The sequence below is a fragment of the Candoia aspera genome, chromosome 1, assembly GCF_035149785.1.
Source record: "Candoia aspera isolate rCanAsp1 chromosome 1, rCanAsp1.hap2, whole genome shotgun sequence".
NCBI classification, from domain to species: Eukaryota; Metazoa; Chordata; class Lepidosauria; order Squamata; family Boidae; genus Candoia; species Candoia aspera.
In genome coordinates this window covers 278,843,580-278,863,809 of record NC_086153.1, presented here as the reverse complement: position 1 = coordinate 278,863,809, position 20,230 = coordinate 278,843,580, and the positions used below count along the sequence as shown (strand labels likewise).

The 20,230-nt window shown below is 39.6% G+C and overlaps 2 protein-coding genes across 7 annotated transcripts in view; one reads left to right on the top strand and one right to left on the bottom strand.

Moving 5' to 3' along the window:
* The window catches only part of TMEM87A (transmembrane protein 87A), a 32,870-nt gene extending 25,433 nt beyond the window's left edge, over nucleotides 1-7,437 (bottom strand). Inside the window, exons 1-4 of one of the 4 annotated variants that reach the window (XM_063289898.1) lie at nucleotides 7,225-7,437; nucleotides 4,020-4,080; nucleotides 2,410-2,507; nucleotides 133-249 (exon numbers count right to left, since the gene is read on the bottom strand). In XM_063289898.1, the coding sequence (XP_063145968.1) occupies nucleotides 133-249; nucleotides 2,410-2,507; nucleotides 4,020-4,080; nucleotides 7,225-7,377 (429 nt within the window). In that variant the 5' untranslated portion in view covers nucleotides 7,378-7,437. The remainder of the gene's footprint in view (nucleotides 1-132; nucleotides 250-2,409; nucleotides 2,508-4,019; nucleotides 4,081-7,224) is intronic. The other 3 variants (XM_063289897.1, XM_063289895.1, XM_063289896.1) reach the window with 3 other exon arrangements.
* Nucleotides 7,438-10,039: 2,602 nt separating this feature from the next.
* GANC (glucosidase alpha, neutral C) overlaps nucleotides 10,040-20,230 on the top strand; it is a 32,126-nt gene continuing 21,935 nt past the window's right edge. For 2 of the 3 annotated variants that reach the window (XR_010066894.1, XM_063289892.1), the window contains exons 1-4: nucleotides 10,040-10,095; nucleotides 11,432-11,494; nucleotides 15,024-15,132; nucleotides 18,567-18,694. Coding sequence is in view for 2 of the 3 variants with exons in the window: in XM_063289892.1 (XP_063145962.1) it covers nucleotides 10,070-10,095; nucleotides 11,432-11,494; nucleotides 15,024-15,132; nucleotides 18,567-18,694 (326 nt within the window). In the remaining variant the exon portion in view is untranslated. The remainder of the gene's footprint in view (nucleotides 10,096-11,431; nucleotides 11,495-15,023; nucleotides 15,133-18,566; nucleotides 18,695-20,230) is intronic. The other variant, XM_063289894.1, reaches the window with a different exon arrangement.

Genomic DNA, 20,230 nt, shown 5'->3' with positions numbered 1-20,230 from the left:
GGCATGGATTTTCAGACAGATAGACAAACCCCAGTGGAAAGAGCTAATACATGTAGCCTTAATTCACCAGACAGATTTTGTTGCATCCCTCAATAAACCCGCCATAGGCTCTGTACTGTCCCCATATCATACCTGTGGTCTGAAGAGCTCACTACAGTTGGGGAAGTAGAGTTCAGACATAGCGTAGTATCCTGACCAACCTGGATGTTGTACTGAAGTGCTCTGAAAATATAGTTTTGCCTGTTCATCCTGTCAAGACACAGGACATGATTTGAACTAGCTGATATATCAAGGGAAACAGAAGTCAGTAAACAGAAAACTGAAAAGAAAGGTAACAGTGTTTCTCACTAAAAATAATGATTCAGAGCATCTCTAACTAAAGAGCGCAAACAGTGCACTGTATGAAAAACTTCTCTTTACAGCCCTGAAAAGACTCAGTGGAGACAATACTAGGAAAGAAGACACAAATAATTTAACGACATATGGCCATTTCCCATACTCCTATCTTGATACTGTTGAGGAGCAGACAAGTAGCACACTAAATCTAAAACCAAAAAGATGCTTTGGAGCAGGCATGGCTGCATACACCAAACATGTTGGCCCCTTCTTACAGTAGCTGTTCAATCCCAGGAAAATATGTGTTTGAGCTAAGGAAGAAGGGCCTCCTTAACTCAGTGTGTGTTAACTAAGGAGCTGCTGACAGGGGTGGCATGAGCTCCCACATCCACTCAGAAGTTCTTTTTGGCTTTGGATGTAAAACGCTGCACATCCCTGTGAAAGAACAAGGTATGCACAAACACAAAAGAGTAAAGTTTATTACCTCTACTTAGAGGAAACTGGAAAGCAAAAAATCCATGTTCTTAAATGCTAACATCTATTGTTATTCTAGGAGCTAATTATATTTTAAGATATTAGTAAACCATAGGCTAAATCAAATCATCACCATTTTCCAAATATATCAGAGCAGTCTTTCCTGATATAGCTCAGGTATGTTGGATTAGAACTCCCAGCAAAAATGGCTGTTGAGGAGAAAACCAAACAAAAATAATGGAGATCCTTTACTATACGTAAAGGGTCAACAACGTTTTCCTGTGGCATGACCTGGAGCACAGTCTGGAAGGCGAAAGTACCTTATAATAGCAACTAGACAACCCATGACCCATTGGGTCATCATTTCAGAGAGATTTCCTGACTGGATTCCTCAATGCCTTCAACAATGGCAGTACTGCCTTTACTGGAAAGGCTCTCAAAAATTCAAGGAGATACTCAGAGATGTATCTACCTTGAAAATAGCCCACGTCATTCATATTGAACTGTATAGCACAGTCAAACATCAGGAAGCGATCATAGGAAATGTTTTATGATAATTTTTATATAATAAAATGTTTTATAAAATTTGCCAAATTTCAATTCCATGGGAATCATTCTTTCCCTCCCTCCCAAACTGCTGATGGCTTCCCTATTGACTTTGCTTGAGGGAAGCTGGCAGGGAGCATCAGAAATCTTCCTCCCTCCCTCTTACATCTTTCCTTGCTTCTTTCCTTCCTTCCTTCCCCCTCCCTCTTCCTTCCTTCTTTCCTTCCTTCCTCCCTCCATCCCTCCCTTCCTTTTCTCCTCCCTTCCTTTCCCTCCTTCCCTTCCTTCCTCTCTCCTTCCCTCCCCCTCCCTCCCTCCCTCCCTCCCTCCATCTTCCTTCCTTCCTCTCTCCTTCCCTTCTTTCCCTCCCTCCCTCCCTCCATCTTCCTTCCTTCCATCCTTCTCACATATAATATAGGCTTGCACCATCTACCCTCCCCTCACAACTCTCAGGAGAGCCCCGGTGAAGTCGCTTCCTCCTCCTGCTCCTCGGCTGACCCATGGAACTGCCTGGAGGAGGTTGAACAAAGGGAGCCACAGACTGAAAACAGCACCCCCGCTCCCTATTCTGGCATGTCTCCAAGGGCCCCCTCTCTTGAGGAAGGAATAGGGCTCATCTGTCGACCACCGGCGCCCCCAACCAGCCCTACCTCGCCAGCAGGCATCCAAGTCGTTCCTTCATCCTTCCCTCAGTGACTACCACAGTTAACAGATTTCAGATTTCTGCCTCGGTTCTGCCAATTGCCGCTTGCCCATTGGGCCTTGCTGCCAGCCGATTAAGCGCAGGGGGCAGAGGGAGGTGGGAAAGAGGTCAGGAATACACCCATGAGAATCATATGACCTGTGCTGACTGCGGCAGCGCAAGTGTTGAAGGGGCCACAATTTCCCCAAACTTAAATGCCATGGGAGACATGGGTCCTGGATTTTGGATGCATTCTGTAAGTTAGCCCATTTGAGGTACCTTGGTTCCAAAATCGTTGCCCTATGACACACCATTTTCACCCAGGTAATGGTTATAGAAATTAGGGTTTTAGTAGTATATAGATTTCTTACCCCAAAATTGAAGACCTCATTGTAGCAATAGGAGTATCTTAAGTACCAGCTTACAGTGTAACTTTGAGAAGGATCACATGCACTTTCATTGCCATTAACTAAACAAGTAAGAAAAATATGTAAGAAATGCAGGAAATATTGTTACCAAACTACAGTGAGTTTTGCAGCACCATAATGATTAAACCAGGTATTAAAGCTAGAGGTATGCAATATTCAGATGTGAAACAGGAAAGGTGCTTTGTATCCAAAATGTGTGAAGCTGTACCAAAGGCTGTACCACCAACAGGTACAAGAATCATGCTTAGCTGAATCCAAAGCACCTTTCTTGCTTCAGATCCAAATATTGCACACCTCTAATTATGATAGAAAATTTCATAGACTACTTCATGTTCCCAATTGCATTCATTTCATAGCAATCAATCAATAATGATTAGTCAAATCCAAAAAGTAATAATAAACCCTAGCTTATTATTATTATTATCATCATTGTTATTAATACATTATTATATTTTAATAGGGAAGTACAGAACAGCCCTTTCAATTTTTTACAGAAATTTAGAGGAAAAAATTTACAAGATGATAGAGGCTATCAAACAATTATAACGGTAAGAAAATATAGCTTACATTTGGAAGTAACCTACTTCTTTATATTAGTTAATTTTTAAAAACTATCTTTATAAAGCTAGTCAATAGTGTTGCAAGTCCAGAAATCCAAAAGTAATTTCCAGTAAATTCTAGTGCTGATACTATCTGAAAAGAAGCCATCACTTCACAATGGCATGTCTAGTCCCCTTCCCCTGTGTTAGTAAACCTCTGCATTCAAGATGACCACACACAAGTTATTTTATAAAGAGCTCTGACACAGAATTTTATACAGTTCTATGAAGATCTAAATCCCATTGAATAAATGGGACTTACTTCCATATATGTGCATAAAGGACTGCAGTTTTAGATTTTTAAGGCAACCTAGAAATAGGAATAAATATGAGAATAGTAGATACCATACTTTGGAACTAGGGCTGCACAAATCTAAACAGTCTTTATATGGTAACAAAGATATGTCTCTTTGTTATTATCCAGCAATCATCTGGAATTTTGCTACCCAATCTGGCAGAACTCTAGTATATGACCCAACATGTATATATGTCTCTCAGCAAATGACAGACAATTAAAAAGCTTGCATACATTCACTAAGTTACACATCATGCTAAACTACCATTTTTAACTAAGCTCACAGGTAACAAGAAGTATGCTACAAAGCATCTTCATCTTCTTTACAAAGCATCTTCTTCATTTTCACCTATGAAAATTCAGCTGCTGGCGAAATGTCAGGATACTGTACCAAATAATTAGACCATGACCTACTGGCACGGAAGCTCATCACCAATAGGATTAAGATGCCTTTGTAAAACTATGTTGATATGACACTGTAGTCTCAACCACTGAGATAAAGCAGACAGGAGAGAGCAAAAATTATAAAAAGATCATTGATGTGCTCTGCAGTTTTATAGGCCTAAGTCATTAAGTCATCCAAAATAAGGCCTGCTCTAACATAGCCATTATAAAAGAATGGGATATTACACTTCAAGGTACAGAATAAACGTACTTACACTTTAGGAAAATTGTAGTGTTCCTAAAGAGAATCTTTCCAAAGTGAAAAAATTTCTTCCCCTATAAGAGAAAGGGAACAAAGGGAAATGCCATCTAGATATGGAGGTTCATCAATATTGGGAATAACTGTACACTCACTACTACTAAATAGATGTGTTTCCCTAAGAATTCAACTAGCTACATAATTTCTAGAAGCATTAATTTTTCCAGTATATGGAAGACTTTAGCATTATCCACAGCTTTTGAAGCCAACCACCACATAAGCTAAAGATCAGCAATGTGGCACCTGTGTGCGACATAGTACACATACCTTTCCAGATGTTGTCTGTACAACTCTAAAATAAACACTCTGCAGGCCAAAGTCTGCAGGAATACCAAATGTCATGAGATCAAGCAACAATGCCAAAATCTTACATTTGGTAATCTTTTGAGATTTTGATTGTTGGAAAAATGTTATTGATCATGAGAAGAAACAGAATTTTGAATTAAAATTGCTGGGAGAAATATCAATAACCTGAGACCTACAGCACTCTGAAGACTTCAAGCATAGAAGATTTAAGGAATCTCTTGTTGAAGGTGAAAGAAGACTTTGCAAAAGCCAGTCTGATAGGCTGAACAAAGGGATAGTGACTGTAGCCAGAAATAGATGTCTGCTTAAGAGAAAGACTATGACACTTCCAGACAAAATGTTAAACTACAAAGGGATGACGCTAACAATAAACATACGTATTATCAAGGTCATGGTTTTTTCAGTTGTAAAACATGTGGCTGGGAAACCTAGACCATCAGAAAGGCTGAACAAAGAAAAAGTGATGCCTTTGAATTGTTCTGTTGGAGTGAATTGCTGAGAATACCTTGGATCACAAGAAGAACAATACTATAAATGAAGTAAAGCCAAGCTGCTCACTGGAAGCACTACTATGAAACTAAAGCTTAAATATTCCAGACACATAATCTGAAGGCAGAGGTCATTAGCAAAAAATCCAATGCTTGGAAAAAATGAAGCTAATTGAAAAAGAGGCTGACAGAAAACATGATGGCTGGATACTGTCACTGATGACACAAACATGAACTGCAAGAACTTGAAAAGTAGTTACTGACAGACAATCCTGTTGAAATGACAACCATCAGGTCACAAAGAATCAGAAGTGACTGAATGGCTGTACAGCAACCAAGGATCACTGGCAGTACCTCTGCAGGCCACCAATGGTTCAACCACCACAGGTTGGGAACCGCTGGCCTAAAATACATCTGTACAAAGATATACTCTTCCCTTATCGTTATCACACTGACATGAAAGGTAAACATTAATGTTCCTATATTATCTGCTGGTATAAACCTGTCATTGGTTGCTGCAGCCAAAAACTAAGAAACATGCCTGTATGAAATATCCTTAAATATGGAAAGTGCTTTATTCAGTGAAAAGGGGGCAGAGTTCAATTAAACATATATCTGGTTTTAAATCTCATCTTAATCAAGAATTTATGGGTAGCTTAGGCAAACCTATCACTCACTGACAGGATTTTTCATATTATTATTATTATTTTATTATTTATTACATTTATATTACATATGAAATCTTGGTGTAAGTGAATCACAGAAATGAAGCGCATGAAGTTGTCTCATTATTACACATATTGAGGCTATAATTCTATTAATACTTACTTAGAAGCAAGTCCCACTGAATATTGAATAATTCAGTTGAACTCTGATATCGAATTAGGATTCTTTCGTATTATGATAACTTCAAGAAAAATACAATGTATATCTGACCTCTGGGGGGAAGGGGAGGTAGATTCAACATATTAAAAATGGCACCTGATTAAAACTGAAAATTTGCTTCAGCTAAACTTAAGTGCATTTTATGCATGATGTGCTAAGTACTTTGAATAACAGGGTACTTCCAAACATGGTTTTTCTGCACTACCCATCTCATTTGTGAAATTTTACAGAAGGTCCAGACAGTACAGTCTCCCACATGTAGCCTTCCAGGTATTAAATTTTCTGTAGGGTTTTTTTTTTCTCCACACAATCAACTAAAGAGAAAAATGTGGAAGAACTTCTCCATTTTGCTTTTAATTAAATTTCCATTTGAAAGCACCCTGATATTCAAGTTCAGATCCTTACTCTGACACTTATTTCTGCTATCTTGGGCCAATTAGTCACTCTGAGCCTAACATACCTCACAAAGGTTGTAGCAAGGAAGGAGAAAATCCAAATATACCACTCTGAATTCTGTGAAGGATAGGATATAAAGAAATTCAAAACAGATGGGCCTCAGACAGCCTGTCATAACCTTTTTATTAATATTTCTCCATACATGCATTCTGAAATCCAGGTGTTTCTATATTTTGTTATCAGCTGCAAGTAATAATTACTTTCAAGATCTACCACATTCTGAAATCCGGGTTTTTCTGTATTTTGTTATCATCTACCAGTAATAATTACTTTCAAAATCTACCTCTTACACAATTCTTGTGTAAGAAATTAAGACTGGGGAAGCTCCCAGATTATCATAGCAGTCACTCCCATGAATAAGACAGAAGCAGGTGATGAGATCTTTCTGAAAATGTCATCAGCATCAACTCATATCACTGCTAGGTGAATCCTTTCAGCAGTAAAATACAAAACAGATTTTTTCTTAATAAATTTTCTGAACAATTTTTTGACTGCCTCGCTTCTGGCCTTTTAAAGGAATTGGACTACAGTAGTGATGGGCAACCTTTCAACCTCAGGATATTTTTCCTCTTTAACCAAATCTCCTATCCCACATGTGTATGGAAGAGTGCTGAGATAAAAATAATGTATGGAGGCTCAGGGCCTGCTTCCCCGGTTATTATTTCACTCGCACATTGCAGGACTTTGAAAAATGGGTAGTCCCCGGGGAACCAGTTAATCTCAGTTATCAAAAACCAAGATATAGGCAAAACCTTGTCCAGATGTGTCAAACCGGACACCAAAACAAATGGCACGCTCCCCAAACTGCCTCATCCCAGGGAGCAGCCTCCCTGGAGCGACGGGAGGCAGGAAAGATGGAAACGCTCCAGGTGGTGGGGCCTCCAACCGACCCCCTACCTTTGCGGCAACCCTGTCCCGGGCGGTGGCGCCCAGCCCCCTAAGATCCAGGCCACCCTCCCTCCTCTTCGCCCTGCCCACTCAACGGAACGGGACGGCGCAGCGGGGTAGGCTGCCCTGCGAGCTCACCATGGGCACCGACAGTTCCCACTTGGAGAGCTGGCTGGCTCCAGCCGGGCTCGGCAGCCCCGCGAAGAGGAGCTGGAGGACCAGCAAGGTCGGTCCTAACGAGAGGCGCCCCAGCGGCTCCGGCATCCTCCCCGACGCGCCTGGCACCGCCATCGCTCCTCCGCGAAATCGACAAGGAAAGAACGCGCCCCGGAGCGCTCGCCGCCCCTTCCGCTCCACGGCCAAGCCTCCGGGCCGAGGGCGGGTGATGGGGCACGGCCGGATTGGCTCCAGCGCCCAGGCGAAGTGGGCGGGGAGCGCAGGTCTTCCGCGTCGCCGGGGCTTCTGCGTCGCCCGCGAGAGTGGCGGGAGCGGGCGAGGTGGTTCTCGTTTCCGTGTAGCTGTGTCCGGAGCAAGTTCTGCGGAGGGCGAGCGCGGACTTACTGTATTCTGGTTCTTTATGGGACTTGCTCGCAGCTGGGAAATGCTGCCTTTGCGTCCTTGCTATTTATTTATTTGTTTGTTCGATAAAAAAGCAGAATCTTTGGATGTACGTCATTTAAGAGTACATTCAGGTCTTATAAATACTTCGTTTTCATGAGAACCATTTGGCGTGTTAGCTTCATCTGTACCGTGTTAGAGACAAACGGAATAAAACCCATGTTTATGTTCAATTACTCTGAGGACCCTCCCAACCAATTTTTGTTTTCCAAAAGCTAGGCAGAGTTGGACCTGGTTAGTATTTGGATGGGAGAACACTACAAAATATCAGGATGAAGATGAAACAATATCCCAGAAGAAGGGAATGTCTACCACTGAGGTATTGTTAGGAAAATTACTTGGATATATCCATGTAGTCATGAGTCAGGTTGGACCCAAAGGAGATTTATTTACAATAGGCTGTTTTAGAACAGAGCTTTGATCTGGAGCCAGAATTAAGTTTAATACAGTGCCAAGTAGCAGCCTGTCTATTCACTCTTATTAAATACCCACTCTGTGCTAATTGTGTAGAGAAATTTTGAACATTTCCAAATTGAGGCCTTCATCTGACAACTCAAACCGAGCACTGAGGCTTTAAGAGGCTGACTTGCTGCAGTGACTAATCCATAATCAGGTTTGGAGGTAATGTGGGCATATCCTGGGGTAATGGAACAATTTGTAATTGCTTGTTTGTGAGTTGAGGAACCAGTTTGGGACAGTGGAGGCACTTGTAGAAAACAGTCTGGGTTTTTCTTCTGTGGGGATAATAAAGTTATTCAAGACTAGGAAAAGAGGTAATTGAGTCAAACAGTTTAAGAACCACTGGTTTAGTGCACTTAGCTTGAATCGGGTTTCAGGCTGGGATTCAGTATGGAGACAGCCTTGATCGTGCTTGTTGATGCCTGGTGGAGCTGGGATCAAAGTGGTGCATCCATCCTTGATCTCTCAGAGGCTTTTGATGCTGTTGACTATGGTATCCCTCCGGACTGGCTCTGGGGGTTGGGAATTGTGGGCACTGTTTTATAGTGGTTCTCATCCTTCCTTTGGGGCCAGTTCCAGCTGATATTGGCAGGGGGAGAGTTCACTCCCTAGTACCATCCTTTGTGGAGTGCCACAGGGCTCAACGCTCTCTCCCCTCCTGCTTAACATCTGCACGAAATCACTGGGTGAATTCATCTACTAGTCCAATTGTATTTTTGAACCCCAGGCTAGAAAGTGAGGCTGTTGAGATCCTCTCCCTGTGCCTGGAGAGTGTGCGGGCCTGGATGGGGACAAACTGACTCTGGTTCAATCCTACCAAGTCTGAAAACACAACATGACCCTCTGCATGTTTATTTGGTGAATGAGTGAGTTACAACTACTCAGTCTAAAGGTATTTAAGGATTAATTAAGGAGCCAGTTTTGTCTAGTGGTTAAGGCAACGGGCTAGAAACCAGGAGACTGTGAGTTCTAGTCCCGCCTGAGGCATGAAAGCCGGCTGGGTAACCTTGGGCCAGTCGCTCTCCTTCAGCCCAACCCACCTGACAGGGTTGTTGGTGTGGGGAAAATAGGAGGAGGAAGGAGTATTAGGTATGTTTGCCACCTTGAGTTATTTATAAAAATAATAAAGGTGGGATAGAAAATAAAATAAATAAATTGTAGCCAAATATTAACAAATCCAAGTATTGTCTGTACAACAAACTATCCATTTTACTGACTTGTATAAATTCTGACACAGCTGGGTATTTAATCCTATTCAATATTTTTATGGTAGGTTTAAAGAGAATACTAGCCCTCAGTTTCAAACCATCATACCTTACCTAGAACATAATGAATGCTTTTGCATTTAGGTAGCACAGTGAAAATTGTCTTTCTAAAATGTTGATAGCAGTTGGTCTCTTAAAAGTGCCAAAAGGGGCAAAGAGAAATTACTTGGAAATTTGTCAGAAGCGGGAGGGGGAGCCACAATAGAATTACACAAGGTGGTAAAAAAGATGAATAAAAACTAAGAGATCTCCTTAATATTAATCTTTGAACAAATTAATATTAAGGAGATCTCTTAGTTTTTATTCATCTTTTTTGAACTAGGAATTGGCCTCATTTCACAAGCAAAACTTACATTACCCCTGTATAATTTTATTAAACCGATTTAAGAACAAAACAGTAATAGGAAGTAATACTTCTTCAGTTCTATCCTGAATGCAGCTCTCTGAGCACTACAGAAATACTAACATCAAAGCATATGCATACTTTAATCGTTTCCATGCTATTGGCCAAGTGGGTTGGACTATCAGAAAAAAACTCCATTTCCCAGCATGCAACAAGAGATGTGAAGTGGAAACTTATTGGCTAGAGAATTTCCTTTTCATTTCCTAACCAATTGTTCAAAAATAGCTCGATCGGGATTATGGAATCAAGCAGTCAAGAAATCAGGTAAATACATATGATTTTGCAGTAATTGGTTTGCAAATCTTACTTAAGCACAATGCATGATTCTAAAAAAAACCCAAATAATTTTTTTGGTTCTAAAATGCTATTTTTGAATTCATGCAGAAATTAACACTGCACACCTACGGAGATGGGAATCAAAATAGAGAAGGAACACCATAAGTTTGCAGCATTTACCGTAATATGATACGTAATCAATAGTATAATTATAGTGGCAACTACAAAGTGCAGGAGTTCCAAAAATACGAAGTCAGTCATATGACACTTGGAAAGGCAGCTTAATCTAGAAAGTGAATGTAAACCTCATGATTATTTTACCTGTTTTCAATAAGAGACTTGTGGCACCTTGATTAATGTTGTCCTATGAATACGAACATTTCTGGGAGGGGCTGTATGCAGTTATTTGATATCAAGGGTTGTCTCCTGAATGTACAGATGTATGATTTGAAGTAGTCCAAAGCTGTTTTGGGGTGCAGAAGTTTATTCATATTTACCTATTTTGAGCAAGCTTGGCTCATTGAACTCTTAAGTAGCAATACTAGAATGTTTTCTGTATGTGCATAATGGTGCAGCAATTTAGATTTGACTGGAGTAGGATTAGTGCTTCTTGCACTAAGCAAACATACATTTTACTGCCCTGTAACAGTTTTATTATATTAAACTACCTCTTATTTGACTGTTTATACTGTTTGACCTGATTGTGAAGATACCTGGTATTTATTTATTTATCTATCATATTTATTTGGCCACTATCCCACAGAACGTGACTCTGGGCAGCTTACAATAAAAAACCAAAAAATGACGATATTAAAAACATACAACCATTAACAAACATTATGAAATGGCTTGGTTCTTTGCTTAATTTTAGAAGGAGCATTATACCAACCTTAGACATACATTCACTTTACTGGTTGAGCTTTCTTTTGAAGTTTTGCATACCTGGGAATTGGAATAAGTAACCAATATCTGCTTAAGGAAGACAATCTTTTTGAAAATTTAAAAAGGAAACCATAAGGATGTCTTCAATTAATTGACTTCAGTTTTCCTCAGTCAACTGGAAATAAAGATTGTCACTTATTCTGGAATAATACTGATAAATCAAAAGTGATTCATTCTTTTAAATATTATATATATTGTAGAATCCATTTCTAGTGTACCTGCTTCGTGTGACCAGGAGTTTGCAATTAATATAGGCTATTCTTTCAGAACCCTTCCATTATATGCATCGGAATTAGCTTGTTCCAGTGTCTATAGTTCAGGAGGAAATCATCTTTGTTTCTTCACTATACTTTTTAGAAATTTTATATTTTCTTGTATTTAGTGTCCAAGATGAAGCTGTGGAAAAAAGCCAATTTAAGACATGCAAGCAAATTGCCTTTTACAGGTAAAGTTTATGAATATTTTGTTATTTGCCATACCATGCAAATACTGTATTCACATAACATCATAACATACGGCACAACTTATGTTAAGAGATATTACAACAATACATCTTATAAACTTAATGCTAAGTTTGCATTAAGAGGAATTTTATAAGGGCTCCTAGATGTGTGCTACAAAAAATCTATATGACCTCTAGATGGCAGTAAAGAGATACAAAAGAACTTTAACTCTTGCTGCCCTCAGTGGTAGTCCAGTTTTTTTCAGCCAGGATCTGCTAGCAATAATTTTAAATTTGTTTCATTAATGTATTTAGTCCCTTTATGTATTTCTTCAAATGCCAAAGCATCTCAAGATGGTTTGCAATAAAAACAGCTGTGAAACACACAATTCTGAAAACAATATAAAATAACAATATAAAAGCATTTTTTCAATCAAACATATTAGTTAAAAAAGTGGGGGGAGAGGAAAAAAAGTCTTCCAGTATTCACACTGGAAAAGCTTTGGTGAACAGGTAAGTCTTCAAGAAGCATCTGAGAAATATTATGGTGGGTGTCTCCCAAATTACATGGGGAAGAGCATCCCCATGAAGACCATGGGCTTCACCATAGAGAAGGAGCCACCTGATGGCATTCAGTAGCTCTTAGTGCAAATAGCATATTCCATCCATTTCCTCCCACCCACCCATTTAGTTGTACGAATAGCCTGCTGAATCAGGTCAGGGCCCACTAATTGTAGAAAGTCATGGAAATGGCCTCAAGGAAAATATTCAGAAAATTAAAAGGGCAGAAGCGTTCCTAAGCATTCCATTCCTGGGAAAGGGAGATAGTATTAAGTATTCAGGCTGACTCCTCCCTGACTCATTGGAATATACAAGGGAGGAAAGAAGAAATGCTGTCAGGCTTGCAAAACTCTGTTACTACAGCCTACCTGAACATAGCGTAGTTCTAGCCTTCCTGTGGAGTTGGTTTCCTGATCTGGTCTACCTCATAGGGTTGACATTATTCCAGCAGTTTGTTTCTCACAGTGGTCAACCAGCTGCCTTTTGACTGCTCCTAAGCAGGAGATGCAGACATGCCTCTTCCCATCTTGGTTCCCTCACAACTGGTACTGCAAGGGGTAGAAATACCAGTTGCAAGATACTGGTAGACCTATCTAATTCCACAAATAAATGATATCCTGTGGAAAGAAATGCTTCCTTTTGACCTTTTTAAATCTTCCAATCATTTTCATTGGATGGTCCCTCTTCCTAGGATTTTGAGAAAGGACAAAACACTCCTGTCCCCTTTCACCATGCAGTGAATGATTTTATAAACCCCAGTCATGTTCCTCAGTTGCTTTCTTTCCAGCCAGAGTGCCAGATATCATAACTTTTTCTCGGAGGGATGATGTTCGAGCATTCTGATCATTTTGGTTGCCCTCTCTTGCACTTTATCTAGCACTGCTTTATCATTTGTCAAATAACCAGAACCGTGCCCTGTACTCCAGATTTATTTATTTAGTTAGTTAGTTTAGATGACCACCCATCTCAAATACATGACTCTGGGCGTTGCACTTAACAACCATGCTGCTTAGCGATGGAGTTGCCGGTCCCTATTGTGGTCAGTAAGTGAGGACTATCTCTATACATTGCCTTTCCTCAGGAGTTCAATGCTGTATATATAGCACTCCGTCCATTTTTTCCCTACAACAGTAAACCTATGAGGTAGCCTGAACTGAGAAAGAATGAGTGGCCCAAAGTTACCCATTGGGTTTTTGTGGCTGAAGGTAGACTTAAACCTGGTCTCCCTGATCCTAGTCCAACCCCTCAATCCTTCTCCCAATGACTACAGCATGGATTTTGCCTTTTTCTCACCAAAACAACATCTTTATTCTGCTAACATACAAAGTTGCCTATGTGACAAATACATGGTAGCAAAATATGAGACTAGAAAAAAGAGTCTCAACACCATTCAGCAGAAAGAAGCCTCATCTTTTGTTAGTTGTTTTTAGCAAAATATCTCAATGCAGCCTCTGACTAAAGGAAGATATTTCTAAATATCATGCCACCTAATTGCTGCTGCAGTCCTGACTACATTAACACTAGCTTCTCTCCCAAGATGCCGTACTTCACAATTTTCCAACAATAACTACTGTAAATTAAGGCCAGAACTGCTATCGAGTTCCTGACTAGAGCCACACAGTACTGACTGGATACCAATGAGATGGCTCTGTTGATTGATGCTGGCCTTGTGATGCTGGTTGGGGAGAAGGAGGACAGTTTTGCTGGATTTAAGCTCTACAAATTAATCTAGTTAAAGCTCCTCTCTTGAAAACGGGGGGTGGGGTAGTGGAGCGTGGCATTTGCTCTGGAGTTGACGTAACTGGCAGAATCAGATCAGGACTACCTGGAGAGTGAAACAGTTTTTTAGCTAGGGCAGGGGTTTTCAAACTTTTTCAGGTCGTGGAACTTGTTAGTTAAAAATATCCCCAAACCTCTGATCTAGAGGCTTTAGTGATAGAAAACTGGTTTCATTCAAGTTTTTTTCCCTCTTAGTCTCTTGGGCAACCCTGTCACATTCTCATGTAACACTAGGGTTCTGCAGAAGACAATCTGAAAAACCCTGATCTATGGGATCCAGTGTTAGCACCACACTGTTTTATGGAACAACTTGTGTTGTTTTCTGGTCTTGGGAAGAAGAATGCCAATAGTAGTATTCCATCCTCTCAGTTAGCAGAAGCCATCAGGGAGGCACCAATCAACTGTCCTCACCCCATCCAGATCTCAGGGCCTTTCTGGAAGGACCTAAGCTGTGTTTTCTTCAGAAAGGCAGTACTGAAACTGAATTAAAATACAGTCACAGGGGAAAGCTAATCTTACACACACACACACACACACACACAGCCTTCAAGTCTGTTTTGATGCCTGGTGATTGCCTGGACAAGTCCCTGCAGTTTTCTTGGCAAAATTTTCAGAGGTGGTTTGCCATTGCCTTCTTCCTAGGGCTGAGGGAAAGTGACTGGTCCAAGGTCACCCAGCTGGCTTCATGCCTAAGGCAGGACTAGAACGGGTAATCTCCCGGTTTCTAGCCTGATGCCTTAATCACTACACCAAACTGGTTTTCATGTATCTTTATACACACATATGTACAAACATACAGGGCGTACCAAAAGCCAGGCCCCATAGACAATTTATTATATATATTACATCAAATGATCAAATCGGTTGCCATTTTCTTCTAAACACTTCCATACTTGTTTGACGCATGAACTTTGAACATTCCTAAGTAGTAGAGTAACATTTTTTCTGAAAAAAATTAATTAATAAAACATATTGTGATTGGTCTACGGGGCCTGACTTTTGGTATACTCTGTATATATAAAAATGGAAAGCAGGTAATTTATTCCATAAGTCTCTTGTTAATATCAATTTGAAATTATATAATTTAAATCCATTCGTCAATGGGATTTAGTCGACCGTTTTGAGTATGATCACATTCTCATCTACTATACAGAAAATATAAATGTTTATGTTCTTTTTTTATGTATATCAGGCGTCAGAAAAATTTATGTCCTGGGAAGTCCCCATACCAGGCCTTACTGCAAACTGTGGAACTATCCAACAGCAATGTCAAATTCCAAATTATCAGTGAAGAGAACAAGGTAGGAATACCTCTCAGTGTAATTGATCAAGAACATGGATGCCCAGTTTGCATATAAAATTAGTCTATCATTTTAATCTGATGGATGTTAGATAGTATTTTACATTATTGGGAAGTATTTAAATAATTTTCAATAGTATTTATTTAGCTTTGAGAACTTTGCATGAAAAGGGCACAGTGGTATTATGTAATATGTCAAAAGTTTCTCCTTCCATGGATAATTAACTTTATTCTACATTATTTTATTCATAAACTAATTTATTTTCTGTCCTTCAAATGTTTCTGCCATGAAGCTAGGTAAAAATAGAGGTAGTCCTCACTTAACATCCATTCGTTCAGTGACCGTTCAAAGTTACAGCTGTGTTGAATGAAGGGACTTACAACCAGTCCTCAAAGTTCTGGCCATTGCAGTGCCCCCACAGTCACGTGAACAAAATTTGGGCCCACTCGGACCCATCTGCATTTACAACTGCCTTTTGGCCACTTGCCTACCTGCTGCAGCCACTGATTGGCACTGTCCCCCACCACCACGCCCACTGCATCGCGCACCACTACTGTACCGGCTGATGCCTTCTTTCACACTGCCTTCTTTCACATCGGTGCAGCCAGGGCTTCTCTTGCACCCCACCCAGGGCCTCCATTCACTCATCTGCCCAGGGCTTTCTTTTGCGAAAGAAGCTTGGTGCATGAAAGAAGGCCCCATCTGTGATGGCACAAAAGATGGACCCTTCTAGCCAGGTCCTTCTTACATGCTATGCAGCCAGGGCCTTTCATGTGCCAGGCTTCTTTTGTGAAGGGCATGAATGGAGGCCCTTGCTGATGTACAAATGAAGGCCCTGGGTGGGGCACAAACGGAGGCCCCAGCTGGCATGCAAAAGAAGGCCCTGGCCAGTACAGTAGTGGCATGTGGTATGACAGGTGCGGCAGTGGGCAGGGCTGGGTGGCAAGGGCAGCTGGTGGCAGCAGGTAGGCAGACATCCAAAAAAGCAGAGATGGGGGGGAGATAGGCAGGTGGGGCAAGTTCAAGAGGAAGCAGTCCCTTACCTAATTGAGACTTGGGGCTGGGAGGGACCAAGCTGGGAGTATGTTGGATTGGGGTGGGTCCTCTCCTAACAACCAGTGGGATTCAGTTAACAAAGGCAATGGGGACTGCCAGATTGCCATCGCTAAGCGATGCAGTCACGTGACATTGCACTTTACAGCCACATCACTTAGTGACAGAAAGTCTGGTCACAATTACCATTGTTAACTGAGGACTACCTGTATATAATAAACAATAAAATTATTATTAAAATATTTTAAATCATTTTATTTTTTTAAAACAATAATTAAAAGCCTAAAAAAGGAAAGCTGCAAATGAATGTAAAGACACAGCACTTTAAGGACCTACCCTTAATATGTCTGTTTTCTGCAATCACTTACCAACAGTGGTGTTGAAAAATATGTTAATTATGTATCAAGATTATGTTTTTCAAGTGGCTCAGAAATCAGGTGCTCAACTCTCTTATAGATTTCTGAACAGGGTGTGTGGTCAGAGATAAATTCCTAGGCATAGGATCCTTCTATGAATCCATATGCTCTTCCTTCCCCCTCCCTCCGATACATTAATCCTCTCCTTTTGTAGATAAACATAACGCAACATTGTTTTTGCACTATTCAATTCAATTTATTTTATTGTTTTGACATTGGTCGTAACAAGTATGATTTTGCATTAATATTTAGCAGAAATCAGTTAGACTGCAACCCCAGTTAGTTGATTTGCAAACTATGGTTTGATATAAACAATGCACTGATTCAATGATGATTCAAACATTGTGCTAAGCCATACATGTGTGAATTGTAAACCGTGGTTTTTGACTTAGCATGATGAAACCAACCTTAGTGGCTTGTCATGATACATGAACCAGACTTCTACAGTTTATTCAACAAACCATGGTTTTGAAACTCATGCATAAACCACGCACAAAAGTTGGATCCATGCTCATGTTAAGCCAGAAAATGATTTGTTTGTTTTTGGGCTTCGAAAGTTGTGGAAACCTATCCACTGCACCTGTAAACCATAGTTTATGGGCTAGTATGTTGTGAAAAACCAACTACTAATTTGTTCAATAAATTATGATTAAGTATAGCATACAAACCCGATCGATATTTAGCTCTGAAAGTAGAAAAGGGCAGGGAATTCATGAGATGTTCCTGACTTAAGTCTACTAAAACCATGAATGGTGACTTCAGCTGATCCTCCTTTGCCCTGTTTAATTGCAGGAGAATCTTGCCATGGGTTACTGTGGGAAACTAGAGTCATGAATGTGAGATGGGCAGCTATATAAATCAAATAAAAAAAAAATAAAGTATACTTCGTAATTTGTAGTACACTAGAAATTCAAGCTATCCAATGCAATTCAGTACATATCCATTTGGTTATTCAGTCAACTGAATTCAGTCACACTCCTGGATGAATATGTGGACGATCATAACATTAATTACCTGGAGTGATAAACTATATAGCTATTACCATTTAATTTAGGGTGGTCAGAATGGGAAAGTTTTCAATGTGAACTTCCTTGCTGAAAGCAGCTTAGAAAGCCATTAGCTCTTTCATTATTACTAACTGGTTTCTAATCTGTTTTGCTAGCAAGTGTTCCAAATACTCAAAAATAAGAGATTAAATCAAAAATAGGATCAATTAGAATTTCCTACCAGCAGAGCTCCCACTGGATTCTGTGGGTTTGTTTCTTTCATTCCATCTTTTTCTTTTTTGTCATCCTTTAACATCTTTAGTCTTCATTTTTGTCTATTGTATTTTTTCTCATTTTTTGTAGAGTTTTATCTCACCTTTCTTTCATATACAACACAAGGCGGCAAACATACCTAATACCCCTTCCTCCTCCTCTTTTCCCCACAACAACCACCCTGTGAGGTGAGTTGGGCTGAGAGAGTGACTGGCCCAAAGTCAGCCAGCCGGCTTTCATGCCTCAGGCGGGACTGGAACTCTCCGTCTCCTGGATTCTAGGCCAACACCTTAACTGCTACACCAATCTGGCTCCCCAGTTTTTAATGTTTTTATTTGTAACTGCCCAGAGTTATTGGAAGTTGGGCAGGATGATGATGATGATGATGGGCACAATTTTTCTGAGTTCTTCCTCCCTTTGTAGTCCTTGGTAAAGCTGTTTTCAGGAGCATTTCAGAATTCTCAGGGAAACGATCCATCAAAAAAGATTTCATTTCTAGGTTTGTTCATTCATTCATTCGTTCCTTCATTCAATTCATACTCAGCACATGACTCTTCACACTCTTTTCAGTGGAGAACCTCTGATGAAACCCTTGCTTTACCTTGAGTAAGAAGGAGCTTTTTCTTTTGTGGAAGAGTGGTGTGTTTTGTCTACTATAGTGTATTAGATTCTCGTAAGAGTTTTCCTATGTTTGTTCAATTACTAGGTGCCTCTTTCAGTAGAAATTTATGAAATAGAGGGCAATATTTTCAGGCTTAAAATAAATGAGATGAATCCTCTCAAGCCAAGATATGAAGTCCCTGATGTTCTCATAAAAGAACCAGCTAGCTTGAGGTAAGTTATGGAAAGTGATACCTTAGATCAGGTACAGATGGGGGACAAGTCCTCTTTTTGCTACTAAGGGCATTTGTATGAGTTGTTCTCAAACAGTTCTCCAGTTTGGAAAAGAAACATTGGGAGAGCATTTTTGAAGCAACATTGTGTCAGATACTTTACTACGTATGGATGGGTTCCTATTGGGTCTTTATCATTCAAATGAACATCATTGTTTATCACTGAACAGTTCACATAACTAGGGTTTTTATAGCATACATCTTATGTACTTTGCTCTCATTACAGGAAGAATAATTCTCCCAGAATAAAATAACATACGAAGCACTACTTTGAGATTCTTTTCACATTAGCATTTTAGTCTTTTTTTTCCTATTTAGCACCACCACCATTTAAACTGCTTTAAATAAAATGAAATTAGCTTCCTGTGATCATAAAATGAGATTAATAAAAATTGTTTTGTAGATATTTGGACATCTCGGAGAATGCATAATAAAGATTGGATACAGTTACTGTGCTCAGGTGTTAGAATACTACCTTTGGATTTGTTCTAGTATTGCCACATTTTGGGCTGAAATAAATGTGGTTATTAATAAAACTTTACATCAGACACTATGTATTGAAGATGTATATTCATTTTGGCTATATCCCTAACACCTGAGTCTTCCAAAAAATCAAGATTGGGAATTTTTCAAGCATGGGGGCTGAGTAAAAGAATTATTATGGGACAGTGAAAGGAGAAACTGATACCTTCTTTACAGCTGTGGATGTTGATAAGTACTGGTAGTAAATATTTGAATTCCTTTTATTTTTAGAAAGGTGTGGGGCAAAGCAACTCAATCTCCTCGTTCTGTTTATAAAGTACTTTTCCAAGTTGTTTTTCTCTTTTTCCCTTTCTTTTAAAATAATAGCATGATTATTAATTTTCAGATAACATTTCAGATTCTATTATATATCCATTTTGCCTTCTATTAATTAGTTTGCCTTCTATTAAATAAAATTAAGCAAAAAACATTTACTGAGGATCTAGAACAGCCTTATTGTTTACATAATGGATACTGTAGTTCAAGACATCTGAAGGGTATCAGGTTCATAGCCAAGCAGAATCTGGCATACTTTATTTGATTACATGTTATCTTTTTTATGGAATATGGCAAAAATGATCTTATCCACCAGTAGTGAGGAACTTTTGTCCTGTCCTTGTGCTATCACCTTTTAAATTTTTATTTGCTTTAACATACAAAGAGAGAAAAAATACAGAAAGAAGAAAGAACCAACAGAAAACAAACCAAAAAAACCCACATTATCAACCATACAGAAAACAGTCCAGTTATTAAACATAGCATTAAACCTTGGCCATGCAGAATAATCTTGGTCAGTCTTCCCATTAGTCTGATAAACAGTTCATGAGCAGGTTTTCTGTCATCACAAAATAATTTTCTTTGTTACACTCCATGCTTAATGTTTCTTACGCTATAATTGGTAGCTCTTCTTTTATAGTTTTAGCAATTCCCAGTTGCAGTATGCTTATCTCTTTTT